At 41.1% G+C, this 14,981-nt stretch overlaps 2 protein-coding genes across 6 annotated transcripts in view; both read right to left on the bottom strand.

Annotated features, from left to right (window-relative positions):
* The window catches only part of znf704 (zinc finger protein 704), a 53,198-nt gene extending 51,637 nt beyond the window's left edge, over nucleotides 1-1,561 (bottom strand). Inside the window, exon 1 of one of the 2 annotated variants that reach the window (XM_042435794.1) lies at nucleotides 805-1,561. In XM_042435794.1, the coding sequence (XP_042291728.1) occupies nucleotides 805-1,065 (261 nt within the window). In that variant the 5' untranslated portion in view covers nucleotides 1,066-1,561. The remainder of the gene's footprint in view (nucleotides 1-804) is intronic. The other variant, XM_042435793.1, reaches the window with a different exon arrangement.
* Nucleotides 1,562-3,870: 2,309 nt separating this feature from the next.
* Nucleotides 3,871-14,981, bottom strand: part of pag1 (phosphoprotein membrane anchor with glycosphingolipid microdomains 1) — a 51,519-nt gene continuing 40,408 nt past the window's right edge. For all 4 annotated transcript variants that reach the window (XM_042436496.1, XM_042436500.1, XM_042436497.1 and 1 more), the window contains 5 exons: nucleotides 13,293-13,389; nucleotides 12,286-12,455; nucleotides 11,630-12,061; nucleotides 6,553-6,612; nucleotides 3,871-6,254 (listed from right to left, as the gene is read on the bottom strand). In XM_042436496.1, the coding sequence (XP_042292430.1) occupies nucleotides 5,892-6,254; nucleotides 6,553-6,612; nucleotides 11,630-12,061; nucleotides 12,286-12,455; nucleotides 13,293-13,389 (1,122 nt within the window). In that variant the 3' untranslated portion in view covers nucleotides 3,871-5,891. The remainder of the gene's footprint in view (nucleotides 6,255-6,552; nucleotides 6,613-11,629; nucleotides 12,062-12,285; nucleotides 12,456-13,292; nucleotides 13,390-14,981) is intronic.

Here is a 14,981-nt window from a genome sequence, read left to right as displayed (position 1 = left end):
ACGCACACACTTCCCCTATGCTAGAAAGTATTTTCATCCAAGAGCTGAATTGGCTTCTCGTCCTCACACAATCTTTGGCTGAGGTCATGTGACACCTAAGCATACAAACTGGATATGGAGGCAATTAGGTCATCTCTAATTAGGCCCACATCATAACTACAAATTTGGACATCATGGAAACTTCATATTGTGCCTCTAACTCTACAGGAAACCCTCACTGTCTTTTTTTAAACATTTGTTAAACAATAATAGCCTTACTGTGCAGAATGAATTCATATAAAACCATTTGCTGTTGCCTATTTTTTTCTATTGAAATACCCGAAATATAATTGATTCTCTCACTGCAAATGTGCACCTAAAGGAAGAATGCAAAAAAGCCCATAGGTAATAAATGTGCTATATATATATCATTAGCCTATGTGCAAAAACCAGCTCTGTACATCAGTCCAAAACGCTGCAGTCAGTGTGTTTATTTGCCTCGGTTTACCCACCCACTAGCCCATATAAACATTGCGCAGGCCCTATCGAGCCCTTTGTCCCATATTTTCTGATGTCGCCAAATGTCATGACAACCCGTTATTTGATGCAATATGCAATCAAATTTACGTTACGGCTATTCTGAATTATATTGGTTTTGTCCCAGCTGGTTAAATCTGCCATCGGTGGTAACGGCAGCGCCAGCGGTTGCACCGTTAAATCCGCTCTGTGAAGGAAGCGGTTAAACGCTGCAAAACACCGCACAACAAAAACAGTGAAGCGCTGCCTGCCGGCCGGGGCGCTTTGCTCGCACGCACACACACACACCTTCAAGCTGGACTTGAGTGGTCCTTTGGCTGCAGTGTGGTTGAACCCCGCGGCTATCTCCTCCTCGGAGAACTCCTTGAGGCTCCCGTCTTGCATGAGCACGGTGTAGACGCTGCGCCGGGCTCCTGCGGCCGAGACGTCTCTGTTTTCCTGCTTGACAGCCTGGACCACTCCTGTCACCGGGGCACCGTCCCCCGTCGGACTCGGCGCATAAACACGGCTGCCGAGGATCGACCGCTTCACTAAACGCCTCGTATGCATGTCTAAAAGTGTCTCACTGGATTCAGAGCCGGCAAACCGGTGAATTTAAATCATTAAACGTCGAAATATAGCCGGTAAACAACGTCGAGAAAAACACAAAACCGCAGCGGGTAGACTACGCGCTCCAACAGCCCTGACAAAATGTTAGAAAGCGGCAACATGCTCGGAAGGCGAAAACTCTAAATAGTGTCCTAAATGCACCGTACCCGAAAGCACCAAAATAATGTAGGAGAACTTTAAAACAGCGCCCGACAAAAGCCTGCAACGTCAATACAATTCATTCGCCGCCAAACAACCTCCACATCCAACCGGCTACCAATCTTCCTCCGTTCGACCTGTTTGTTTTCCCCACTGCTCCCTGTGTGAGCTGTGGAGGCGGCGGGAAAACACGGGCTAACCGCCACTTTCGGGAACCGCAATGACATTTGTACACGATTTAACAAAATGACGGCTCATTCTTTAGAAAACAACTTTGACATCGAAGAATGGAGGCAAATACGTCGAATTATTTCACTTCGCTCGGCTTCATTCATCGTCTTACCTTCACAAATGTTGGAAACGTTTGAAAATACGACCGTTAGGTGACTCCAGATCCGGCTCCTGTGAGATCCACTCCGTGCTCTGACCCAGCCGAGTAGAGCCTCTACCGGCGGAATGCTGCCTGTAAACATGTGCGGTCCGGCGGCCGAGGCGGGCTCCTATTGGTCGGCGCAGCACACGCCTCCACAAGCCCCCACCGCCTCCCCTTCTCCTCCGACAGAAGGTAATGCAAGCCGGGAGGATGCTCCATTCAAAACAATGACGCAAGGATGGAGAGGAAACGAGAAGGGAGGGGGTTTTGCAAAAAGGAAAGAAAGGGAAAACGGGGAATTTGGGCTGTGGAAGGGAAACTTCGACCAGACAGACAGGCTTTATGCTATAACCTAGTTGTACAGACATGTAGCCTACTTTTCAGGTGCAATGATGGAACTTCTTCTTTAGTGGTTCTAAAATTATCCTTGAGGGGGTTCCAGGGGATCCCCAGCAAAAATGGGGAATCATTTATTTTCACTATAATTTCATCCCTTAGTATCACAATGACAGTATGCATGATAATTTTGGTCAGGGGTTTCATACACTTTCTGTTATAAAACATCTAAAAAATGTCTCAGATGGGGGACCCTGAGACAAGATCTTATCAAATGGGGGTCTGTGGTTTAATTTGTCTCAGTTTAAGGGTTCTTGATGAGAAAAAGTTTTTAAAACCACTTTTCTAAACAATCAGTAGACTACTATGCTCTGGTTCTAAAATGGCCTTCACTTCTCTGTTTTTGTGAATGTAAACACAACAGGTTCTTTGTTTCTTAAGGGGTTTTCTTCACTTTATGTGCCAGTTGTTCTATAAACATCAACCCTGCACATGCACATCATGCATCTGCTGAGGTAAGAGCCGACCAAATTTTAGCCAGTCATATCTGATAGTTTAAACAACCAATGCTATAAAATTATCTGTGTAATAACTCAAGATAAAAAAAACAATGCTCAATCAGTCACATTGTTCTTCTCACAGTGGTTACAGTACAATATTACACATAAGCGGCACTCAACAGGCGGCTCACACTCTTAATGCTACATCCTGTACAAAATAGGAAACCTTAGGTGTGACCTCATGTGACTCAAGTTGCTGCTCTCGGAGAAAAAAATGATATCTAATAAACGTGTACCTTTTGATTAGAAAGTCTACAGTGCTTTGATAAATCAATTTCACCAGGAGGCTATTTCATTCATCGTGATTATCACCAAGAGAGAATGTTATCACAGTAACAAATGGCCTAATTAATGTCAAACGTAATGTTTTTAGAAAATCATACGCAGCCTACCATCTTTCTACATGACAGCGTCCCAGTGGATAAAAAGACACAATGACACATTTTATTATATATATATTTTTAATAGAACAATTCATGTCATAAAATATTTACATGCAGAGAATGGAAACCGGACAAAGTGGAGTGACAGATGTGGTCATAACTGCCAAAACAGGCTTTGCCCTGTGATCAAGGGCGGGTGTCACCATAGAGTTGTCTGCTGGTTGTAAGGGGGAACAAATGGTGTCATTACGGGAGTAGTGGAGCTGAAGGAGAGGCAGGCGAGGGTCCATCTCCAAACCTCTACCACACCCCCAATTCCCTGAAGGGGAATATATAAATATGTGTATGTGTGTGTGTGTGTGTTTATATGACCAAGATGGACAGCTAGAGAGAATAAGTGATTTTTTTAAGTATCTATTAACAGCATCTGTGTGTGTTGCCCTGACTAGATTTGGCACTAAAACATCCCTCTTTGACAGATCATTTCCTTAGAGGTCATTTATAGCATTCTGTGAACACCATTATATCTAAATGATGGCACCACCCTGATACACAACCACATCATTTGGCAGGAAAAATGTACTCAACGGGCCATGTGTTTTTTGGCAGTGTAAATAATGATGATAATTAACTATTTTTGGGAAAAAAAGAGATACTTTTTTGAGGGCTTCATTTAAATGCAGGAAGCGCTTTAAAAACCCGTTTTCACTGTAGCAATGCTGGGAGATGTAACAGCATTTCAAATGTTTGATATTAGGTAGTCAGCGTGGGTTCGCTATGCGTTTGTCTGAGCGACCAACAAGCTCCTGCATGTCTATTGAAACATGAAGTAAGGCCGGAGATGCTGTATTATTTTGATATGGGTGCATTTTTCTGCAAAGTGAAAGATATTTACAGCAAAAAAAAAAAAAACATTTGGCCTTGTTATTTGAAAAAGAAACATCAAACAACAGTATTCAGACAGTGATTCAATTTTTAAATAAAAGTACCACACTCACTGTTCACTTAAAATGCATGTACCAGCGCATTGTACCATATTTATGACATTTGATTGGTTACAACTTCTCAGAACTCAAAAAGATATTTAACAACTTTGAGTTACAATACAAGGCAAAAACGCCATTGGACAACAGGGTTTCAGTTTTTTTCTTTAAAACATGGCTGACATACAGTACATCATTGCTCTCAGCAGACTTATATTAAAATTATACCACTCTGGACATTGTACAAATAAGTGAAAGCTTACGTAGAATTTTCCAGCGAGTAACAGTTGGTTAAAATAGTGCTCTAACTATATACAAGCCTTGGTTGGCATGTCGTCAGGACAAGCTACAAACAGATATGGATTTGTTTTGTGTTGTGCTACTAGTAGGTTAAAAAGCGTTATTTATTCAAATTGTGCGGAGATGTTACTTGATTGTGATGATGCTTTTGATAAGCTATATATAAATGCAGTACCATAATATTATACCTTGTGCTTTAAAATCATCAGGGATGCCAACTACAGACCGCATACTGTACCAAGAGTAGGCTCAACAAAAACATGACAACCAAAAAAAAAAAAATACAGCTGATGTACAGATGTGCAGTAATAATACAAGTTTCGTGTGTTGTTTTATCACTTTGCAAGTCTTTTGCATTTGCAAAATGTGACAGAATGAAAAGTGGTTCACAGAGTCAACAGGACCACACCATATAAATATGATCTCATGTTTGTCACTTTTTTTAAATAATGAATGTTTTTTTTTAAACTCAGGGGGGCGCGTACCTTTACAACTGTCATCACCTCAAAACTCACTTTCATTTTAATATCTCAATAAAAATGCTAGAAACCTCTATAAAATCCTATTTACGTTTCTCTCACAGACATACTCTAACATTTCACAAATACACAACAATATGCATCTTCAAATAAATATGAATTTCACACAAATGTTGACATAGACTGTAAAACATCTAAAAATGCTTTCAGAATGTTTTGTGAAACCACAAGCTTGTGCGAGACAGGCCTCCTTCTCTCACCGCTAGTTTCAATTTTGGTTCTGCAGAACAATAGTTTCCTTTCTCCTGCCCTGTTAACATCTTTTCCCCCGTACATTTGCATTTAATAGTCTCAGCAAAAGGACACGTATAGTATGTAGCAGTCAAAAAGGCATAATTTCTATTTGATGGCACAAACTATCAAATGCCATGTTTGTCTCTACTAACCATTTGGTCACAGATAAGATTGGTGTTTGCTTTCCATACCCTTTCACAGGAATTTCTAGCACAGTGGAGGTGCTGGCAACCTGACAAAGAATAATTTAGAAATCTAACACTCAATAAAACATGACACTGAGTCACCTGGTGGAAGCTAGAAAGTCACTAGCAGCTGCAGAGGGGCTAGCATAACACTGTTACCTCCATATGTACAGTAAGTGCATGTGTTTCATGATTATATGGCACTGAATTCTTGGTATTTTTTTTAAGTCACAGGCACTGATAGTGTCCTCAGCTAACACCCTGAAACGCTGCATGTGCTGTGATTGGATATTTATTTGATAGTTTATTTATTTGATCTTTTTCACAATCAAGTGTTTTCAATGATATGCACTGTCAGCACAGGAAAAAAAGAGGAGTTTAATGGTAATCCAAAGTGCACTCTTCCACATGATTAATGCCCATTGACTGAGGTACTACAGTTCATTTACTAATAGGCGTACCAGTACCAATCACATTCACCCTGGTTGATAAATTAAAAGGAGTCAAGTTCAGATATGATAAACCGTACCCAAGCTGTAAAGAGGACACTCATGCATCGGTGATGAATGCTGCCATGAGCCATTTCTGCCGTTTTTCCCCAAGTCATGCACCGAAAGCATGCTTGGTAGCAAGTTCAAAGCAGTGACATCTGTAAGATATGTCAGAGAGGAGGCTTCTCCCAAACCGCCACAGATGAAGATGATGATGATGATGAACAGGGGAAAAAAAAACAACTCAGAGACGCGACGTTTCCCGGCCCAGACCCATCTCTCCGACGCTCTCGTAGTCAGGCTCAGCCTTGGCGGGGTCTGACCCCTCCGCCCCCAGCCCGGCCCTGTGGTCGTCATCCAAGCTACTAGTCTTTGGGATGCGAATGGTCTCGTAGCCAGGATCTGTGCTGTCCATGACGGGGTCTTCCCCCACTTGGGGCTCATCGGGCTGGGTGTAGATATCTCGGACGGTGGCGTAGAGGTCACTGGAGGACGAGGCCGGGACGAGACCTTTGATCTCTGCGATGCTGCTGTAGTCGTGTTCTTTGTCTTCCTCATTTACAGCATCGTCACAGTTTGTTTTGTTGACTGTAGAGTACACTGCTGACTGAAGGACACAGAAGAGACACAAAGCTGATGTGAATTGACTTTATTTAGATTCTTACATGATTAAATTCATGAGACGAAAAAGGTGATGCATTTGTGCCAAAAGATCCCTGCCTGGTTTTTCCCTCACAGCGTATTGTCTGAAATTGCATGACTATTTTCATAGCTTCCACATTTATTTTTTTTATTTTTTTTTATCTTTTTGGTGCTTGGAGGATTGTCATTCACAGAGTAAAGTGCTGCTGTCTCGGGACTGGAAATAGCAGTTTGGGGAATAAGGGAGTTTAACACACACTTACCTCATTGTCTGACAAAATGTGGTTGTCGAACCCTGGTGCAGGAGAGAGAGGGGAGTGCAACTGGGGGAGAAAAGAACAAAAAGATAGATTTAGATATGGCAGACAGAGTATGAAAAGAAAAGACTGAGCACAGAGTCAGACGTTTAAAACACTCCAGAGGCTACAAAGTGAGCGCTTACTTATCCTGGTAAGCGGCTGTTAGGAACGTGAGCAGCTGTCACACATTCTTATTTCTAAGAATTTGGTGGCATTTTAAAATTTACAAATTTAGTGCCAACCCACAGAGTTTAAACAATTTTCTCTTTTATATATAATACTGAAACTTGTAGTAATAGAGTTGTTCCAAACGACTTTGAGGGAATGCAATTAAGATACGGTGGCAGTTCTTATTGATCTGCATTACAAAAACACATTGGAAAACTACTGACAAGTCTCAAAAACATAAACACCAGTGGAAAATCTCTTATAATGTCTAAAGAGAACGCTTGGTAACTGATCAATAAAATGGACTTCTGTACTATTCCCACCAGTGGGACAGAAACAAGCCCTGCATTTGCTTTTTTCTGCTGTGATACATATGAAGCTAATGTTGTATATAACCACCCATTCATTAAGAAAATTATTGAGTGAAAGTCAATAGGCAGTGACAGAGACTGTGATGTTTTTGTGCACAGCCTCTGTCCACTTGGCCTTATGATCGATGGGAGAGCCATTAATCAACAAAGCTCATCTGACAGCAGCGCCAAACACCTTAGGAGTCTAACAAGAACCTCAATATCCCCGCCAGCATTGGCTTAATACTTTCAAATTGTGTCAAATTTTTATATGCATCTCTTAGAGGAAGCTTTTTGTGTTCTTTCGTGACTTGATGCAAGGAATATATTGAGATTTACTAAGTCCTTGGTTGGAGTTCATGCTGATGCATTAAAAAAGAGCCGTTCACTTGTTGAGGTAGAGCACTTGGTAGTTGTCAAGGGCATATCTCCACACAAGCCACAAAACGTATGTACTGAATGAAAAACCATGCACAGAGATCCATCCATCAAACCGTCCGCCCCAGCTGCTGTGTCCTAGTATCGTCATCCAGATACATGTTTTCCTGGCATTTTCTCAAAGAGTGTAAATCAATATGATTACTTTATGAATAACGCATGTTTGGAGACATGATTACTTTTATAGATTTGACACACACTCTGCAATGCAGCAGATGCCTTTTCCATTTCACTTTAATTAGTCGACCAATTAGGCAGAGTGCCCCGGAGGAGCTTTCGTATGAAACATGGACGCAGGTGACTTGACCCAGCTACTGCGCCTCTGAGTGTGTCTCACAATATTTGTTCATCTAATTTGCAGCTCTCCGTGTTCTTGGCTCAAGTATCATCGCAAATTAAAGTGGAACTCTAATTTACTCAGTCACATATTCAGCAATAAACACAGTATTTAACCTGTGTGCTTAGATGCATATGAACTTTTAATTAGTTGTAAAAACTTTATTTTCATGTATATTAAACTCATATGAAGGCTGATAACAGCATGGGTTTGCTTTGTGTCGATACACACCGAGACATTACATCTGAGAGATTCATATTTTGAGGTGTTACAATAAGATGTTTGCGTGTGTGAATGTGAGAGAGGATTAAGGGATGGTGTGAGTGTGTACGTAGGAGACACAAAGACATACAGGACATGCAGTGTGACAGTAAGCTGATTACAGCAGCCTCAGACGATGGACAATTCAGGTGTCAATGTGTCAGTCATGCTGACATGCATGTTGACACATGCACAAATGAATCAGTATGAATGCATCAGCTCAGATTATCTGTGTTCCCTGTTTTGCACGTGGTCATTCAAGTACATAACCTGCTCCAAACAAACTGTAGATATAAAAAACATACAGTGCAATAAAATATGTTAATACACATTTATACATATAATCAAAGCCTCTATCTAACAATAGTCATTTCCTTTAGTGGCAAGCTAAAGCTCAACAGTGCTGACACGCTGTATACTGCAGTTTACCTGGACCATGTCCCCCGTGTATATCCCAACAGCCCACTGACGGGGTCAAATTCATTTCCTGCACCTCACATGAAAAGCCCACAGGCAACACACAGTCAAATGACTGCAAACAAGTGTTACTGCTGTTTATGACGGTTCAATAACCGTACAACTACAACTGCACAGGATCAAAGAAGCTGTGAATGAAAGGTCACACAAGTGCTGTGTGAGTGTGTGTTTGTGTGTGTGCCAGTGTGTGTCTGCGGTGAATGTTGAACCAGAAACCAGGTGTATGTAAGGAAAAATGTGTATATGATAAAGACTGACTCTGTGTGTGCACGTGTGAAGCATTTACTGAGCTGCTACCTGAGGGGCTTCCTCTCAGACATTTACATGCAGGCACCCCAGAGTATGCACTGATGAGTGTGTGTGTGTGTGTGTGTGTGTGTGTGTGTGTGTGTGTGTGAGACAGAGACAGAGAGAGAGAGAGTTTCTATAGCCCATCTCATCCATCATGAAACCAGACTAACTGTCAGTGATGGTGGCCAGCTGGCGCTCACTAGGCTCAGATACACACACACACATGCACAACACATACACTTTGTCTGACAAGACAAATCACCAACGGCTCCTGGTCATACGCAGGCATAAACCACGGGGAGTCTGGAACATTCAGGGTTAACCTTAAATCAGCCCCAGGGAGTCTATGTGTAGCAGAATATATGTAAACACACACGTCTTAGAGTCTCTGTAATATGGGGGGATGGGGAGAAATAAAAGAATTAATGCTGACTAGACATGCCAACAAGGTGTACATGTGGGATCATATATAAATGAGAACATTTGTGTGTGTGTGTGTGTGTGTGTGTGTGTGTGTATGCCAGTGTGGTTTGGAGATATATTGTAGCTAAGTAGATCAAGATTTCATCATAGTAACAGGGGTCAGACGAGGGTAGCCACACCTGCTGTCCAAATGAGCAGCATTGACTACCTAATTGGCTACAACAGCAGAGAAACAAGGAAAGGAGAAGTAGATGAACTGAGGGAAAGCATAGATTGAAAGATACTTCTGGTTTATTACAACTTGTTTTTGTAATTTTGTCCATCATTTCAACTGGTTAAAGCTGCATTAATTGATTTTGTGGCCATTTGGGGGCAACGAGATGTAAACACAACATTGACATATTGTCACCTTTTAAAACTGTAATGGCAAACTTGTTAGCAAACAGCTGCCCATTCACACATTCGACAGACATGGACCAACTTTAGTTAAAAAATGATGCCTCGTGCTTTCTTGCCAAGAGTAAAATGAGACGACTGATACCGCTCTCATCATCTGTCCATTCAAAATGAAGCTGGATCCAGGAGGCGGTTAGCTTAGCTTAGCATAAAGACTAGAAACAGGGGGAAACTGCTAGCCTGGCTCTGTCTAAACATTAAAAAAGAAAAATGAGTACCAGCATCTTTAAAGCTTGCTAATTAACATATTATATCTCGTTTGTTTATTATAAAGATGAGAAGTTGCAGTTTTACTGTGGGTTATATGGCTGACAATTTCTTGGCCGGAAGCAGTGACTTCCTGGCTCAACTTTGACCTATTGCACAAGTTCCCAATCCCTTAAAGCAAAGTAATGTTTGCTTGTGACCTCTACAGGTTGCATTTGTTTACAAGCTGTGACCAGTTTAACCAAAGAGTGATTTTTTTGTCCTTCTTCTATTTGAGTAATTTTTTGAGGTAAAATTATGTAATTCACAGAAAATGGCAAATGATTAGAGGAAACTGTAATTGGTGCGGCAGAAATATGTTTTTTATGCTTTCCTATCCTCTTAATCATCTAGTTTCTTGCCCACTGGACCTGTTCCCAGATCTCAGCAATAAATAAGACACCAAATAAAATCTAAGTCATAATAAACTCACAATTATCATTTGAAATAGGAGAAGGTAAAGAAGAGGGAAAGGAGAATGAAAATGGAGAGAGGAGTGTAGAAATGAACAGTTGCCGCTTCATGCAGCTTTATGGCAGATTGACAATGTGATGTTTGTGTACATGTGCTTGTCAGTCTCTAACAGCCTGATGCAATTCTCTACTATGCTCCATAACTGTGTTAATGGATGTGCTTGTTGGTTTGTTTGTGTGTGTGTTTGGATCTCTGACGAATCTCTGCATGTGGAAGACAGCATGCTGAGAGCAGCGGCAGCAGCTCTGCTCTGTTCGGCTTACAATACTGAACCGCATTTCTTCTTTCACCTCACCTCTCCTCTATTTCTCTTTTTACTCTTCTTCCCTCTCTTCTCTTTTCCCTCTCTTTCTTCAATCCTGCTTTCTTCTTGTCTCCCTCCTCTCCACTACAGAAGGCTTCATTTATTTGCCACAGTTTTTTTTGTTTCTTTTATCCTGTCTCTATCTCACTGTCTCTCACCCATCTCTCTTTCTCCCTCACCCCTCATGCCTCCCGGTCCTTTCAGTGCTTTTTGAGTCAATCTCCCATCATCCCTCTGTCACTATCCTTGTTTCATCTGTTACTCTCTCCTGCTCTTCCTACTCCAGCACCCATTTTCATTCTCCTCTCCGCCTTCCACTCCTACACCTCTCAAATTTCTTCTCTCGGTTTGTCACTCTCCTTAAAGCTCAGACGTAAAGCAGCGCTGAGCAGGCAGCTTAGCAGATGATAAAGAGATAGAGATAGTACGTCTCCTTTTTTCTTTGTTCTCCATCGTCTCTACTAAAACCAACTACACGGCCTCTTTAAAAACAATGTTATAGGGGTTGTCTTGTGTCCAGTGACCTGCTCAGATGACCCACCTCATATGGGGATATCTTGGGTCATGAAGATGAGGATAACTCGGGTCAACAGAGGCAAGAAAGAAGATACTCGGCTGTAAATCTGAATGTGAATTCTTATGAGAGAAATTTGCAGGTTTTTTATGTTTTCTGTTCTGTGTTGCTTTTTAAATTCTCTGTTCTAATGAAATATGAATCAACACACATTATGCTAATGTTTGCATACTGCAGGTATCTACAGGTGTGAGATCACACACACACACACACACACACACACACACACACACTATCCTCACCTCTCCATTGTGCAGCCCAGCCCCTGCCAGCCCATTCATCACCACCGGCTGGTTGTCGTTTTCATCCAGAACCTTTTCCGGTACCGGTGGAGGTAAATCCTCCTCTGGTTCCTCCACAGGCTTGTGAGATGGAACGGCAGCATTATCGGAGCGCCTTTTGGCCTCCATGTCGGCACTGTGGCGGCTCTTCTTATTCAGGTCCACCGAGGCATACTCCACCCCTGCGCACAGGGGCCCCCGCTCAGGCGTGCAGGGGCTGAGGTGGCCATTGAGGAGGACAGGGGGATGATGGGGGGGCTCATCTTGGCTGAGCTGGGCGGTACCGTTGGGAAGGCCGAGCTGCGAGGGTTGGTCTTTGAGCTCCTTGACCGTCTCGTACAGGGAGTCTTCGACACTGACATCACGTGACGCCACCGCAATCTCTTTCACCACCTGGAAAAAGGATACCAAGAAAATGTTGAATTTTTTTGATAGCCAGTAGATGAGCAAAATGCTTCCAATTCATCATCACTCATCGATTCAAAATAAACTTCTCATGGAAACAATCAATTGCTCAGTCAACCAATTAAAGCTTTAATCTTCCATAACAGGCACATTCAAGCCCAGTCTGAGTGAAAACGTGATTCTGCCTTTGAGAGGTGACTTTAAGCATTAACCTCATAGGTGCTGTCCCCTGAGGCTGGCGGTCCGTCCCCGATAAGGGCGTTGTTTGGAGGAATGCTGGGGAGCTCGCGATCCTGAGGACACTTGGAGGACCTGAGCTCTGATTGGCTGGAGAGCATCTCCTCTGACAGCTGGGGACTGGTGTCCTGTGTGTCTGAGAGAACTGTAGGAGCAGTCAAAAGGGAGAGTCAGGGCGAGAAAAATGACTTCTTGTTCGGTGACTTTCAATGTGTCACAAGAACAAAATGTATTTTTAACACTGACTTTAAAGTAGTTTTGTAATGAGTCACATTTTTTCCTTTAATGTCACTGCAAAGTAGATCAGTTGCACAGTTTTATGTTACTGGCATTTAGTATCCACCCAAGTAGAAATGACTGAGAACATTACTTATAGTAGATATGGTCATAAAAAACAACAGCTGAGGCTTAAAATGAACCAAAGCTGAAAGACAACAAATATGTATCATAACACCAGCTGCTAAGCAAATGTTATTATCATGTAGCTGAATTATTGGACAGCAGAAACATGCTACATGTTGCCAGCAGAGATTAATTATTAATTATTATTATTTATTATCATAAAGTTATAACAGTTAACTACATGGACAACAAAGACATGACATGCTAAGCTAAAGCTAACTGTCTTGGCTAGAGCAGCAAGAATTCCTCAAGTAATCAATTAGTCAATTGAGAGTAAATGAATTTGCAATTATTGTGATCATTGATTAACTATTTTAGTCATTATTCAAACAAAAACGCCCCTCCAATGTGATGATTTAATGCTTTTCATTGTCATACATGATGGTAAACTGAATATCTTTAGGTTTTGGACAGTTGTTCGGACAAAATTTAAAGATGTAACCACTGACTTTGGGAAATTATAACAAGCATTTTCACTATTTTCAGACATTTTAGAGACAAAACGATTAAACCAGAAATTAGTTGGCAGATTAATTGATAAAGAAAATGATCAGTGGTTGCAGCCCTTGTCTTGGCTTACTTGTACCGCTGGTTAGAGGTCCATTGTGAGAGGTGCTGACGGCCACATCAGTCGCTGGACTCTCTGCTGATTGGCTGATCGTCTCTCTCTCTGACACCTGCACAACAAAGGACATCATGTTTATTAGTACAGCTTCACCTCAGCAATTTCAAGTGCATGAAAATCATGTCTACAAGTCACACAATAAATGTTTAATTCCTAAAGGGAACAGAAATTAATCTGCACCTGTCAGCTTGCACAACATAAATGACTTTTACAGCTGCCTCTGTGCAACATATTACAAAACGTTTGTGATATTATTTTTCAGGATCTTCAAGATTTTGGGGAAAACAACTCTCATATTTATAGAACTGATAACAATTTTCATGCTTCCCTATCCTTTATCTCTGCTTTTCTAAGCTTTTCAAATCATATTTCTGATTACACCAAGCTCATTATTGGTGTATTATGCATGGTTAATTAAATGTAGTGTATATTTACCCGCCAACAAATTACATCTAAAGATAGCTAACAATTTCAGCAAGTGTAAAAAAACAAAACTGTTAACTAATTTATGCCTAATGAAGATATGCTGTTTATTTTCTTTATCTCAGTTGATTGTAATTGGGTTTATGGCAGGCAGAGTTGATCTAACATCCTTCTTTTGACATTAAGTGTTCTACTCAGTAATGGACACATCACATTTTATGTTCTTAATGTCACATTGGTCCATTAATAGGAGAAAATCAAGTCAAGCATCAGGTTCAACTGAAGAGGTTAAACATAACGGCATGTAGCAGTGTCCCATGAATAATAATGTAAACCATAGACGATGATACTTTATGGACACCCAAAGTGATATTCAAGGACACTTCAGCAGAGCACTGAGACTTTAAACCACGTCTCCTTGTTTAAGGCAGTTTTTCTATTTGTTACATCACATGGTAGATTCAGCAGCTCTAAATAAACTGTGAGAATGCAGTGTCGAATCAACTCTATGATCTGACACTCAAATTAACACTCTCTCAACTCCCAGATAACTGTCACTGAAAAGAAAGTATGCTAATCAACAGAAGAAGACAGGAAGTGCTGAGCACCTGCTGCATTAAGGCATTATCAGAGAGCACTTTGTTCTAACTGTGTTGTTTCCATAGGTGAGGATATCACTTAATCACTTACAACTAAGACCACGGAAAACAACGTGAAAACGTCTTGACCAGTTCAAGTCAAGATTCTCTTTGTTGTTCTAGGTTTGTTGTTGTCCTTCTGTGTGAGCAGTCCGGTTGTGTATTAAAAGCTCCACAACTCCACCTAGTGGTCATGCACTCTCACAACTATCGGTGACGATGATGTAATCTTTAACTATTTTATGACCCAAATGATTTCTTATGTTATTCTTTTGTTGTTTTATTTGCTTGAGGAAGGAAGGCACTAAAAACTGAGAAACTTTTTCTCAGTCTCAGCATCAACTTCCATCCTTTATCATTATATTCCAGCTTTATGAATCCCGGTCAAGGTCCTCATTGTTGAGTGATTGATAAACAATAATACAGAGCCAGTGCTTCCAATACTTTCATAACTTTTGATTGCATTGAGAATGTTTTATTGTATGGTATTGTCTTATTGTATTGTATTATAGGCTATTGTGCTCTTTTATTGCACTGAGAATGGTTTATCTTTTGTATAAACTCAGGGACTCCAGATGAAAAT

The sequence above is a fragment of the Thunnus maccoyii genome, chromosome 15, assembly GCF_910596095.1.
Source record: "Thunnus maccoyii chromosome 15, fThuMac1.1, whole genome shotgun sequence".
NCBI lineage: Eukaryota > Metazoa > Chordata > Actinopteri > Scombriformes > Scombridae > Thunnus > Thunnus maccoyii.
This window is presented reverse-complemented; position numbering and strand designations above follow the sequence as displayed.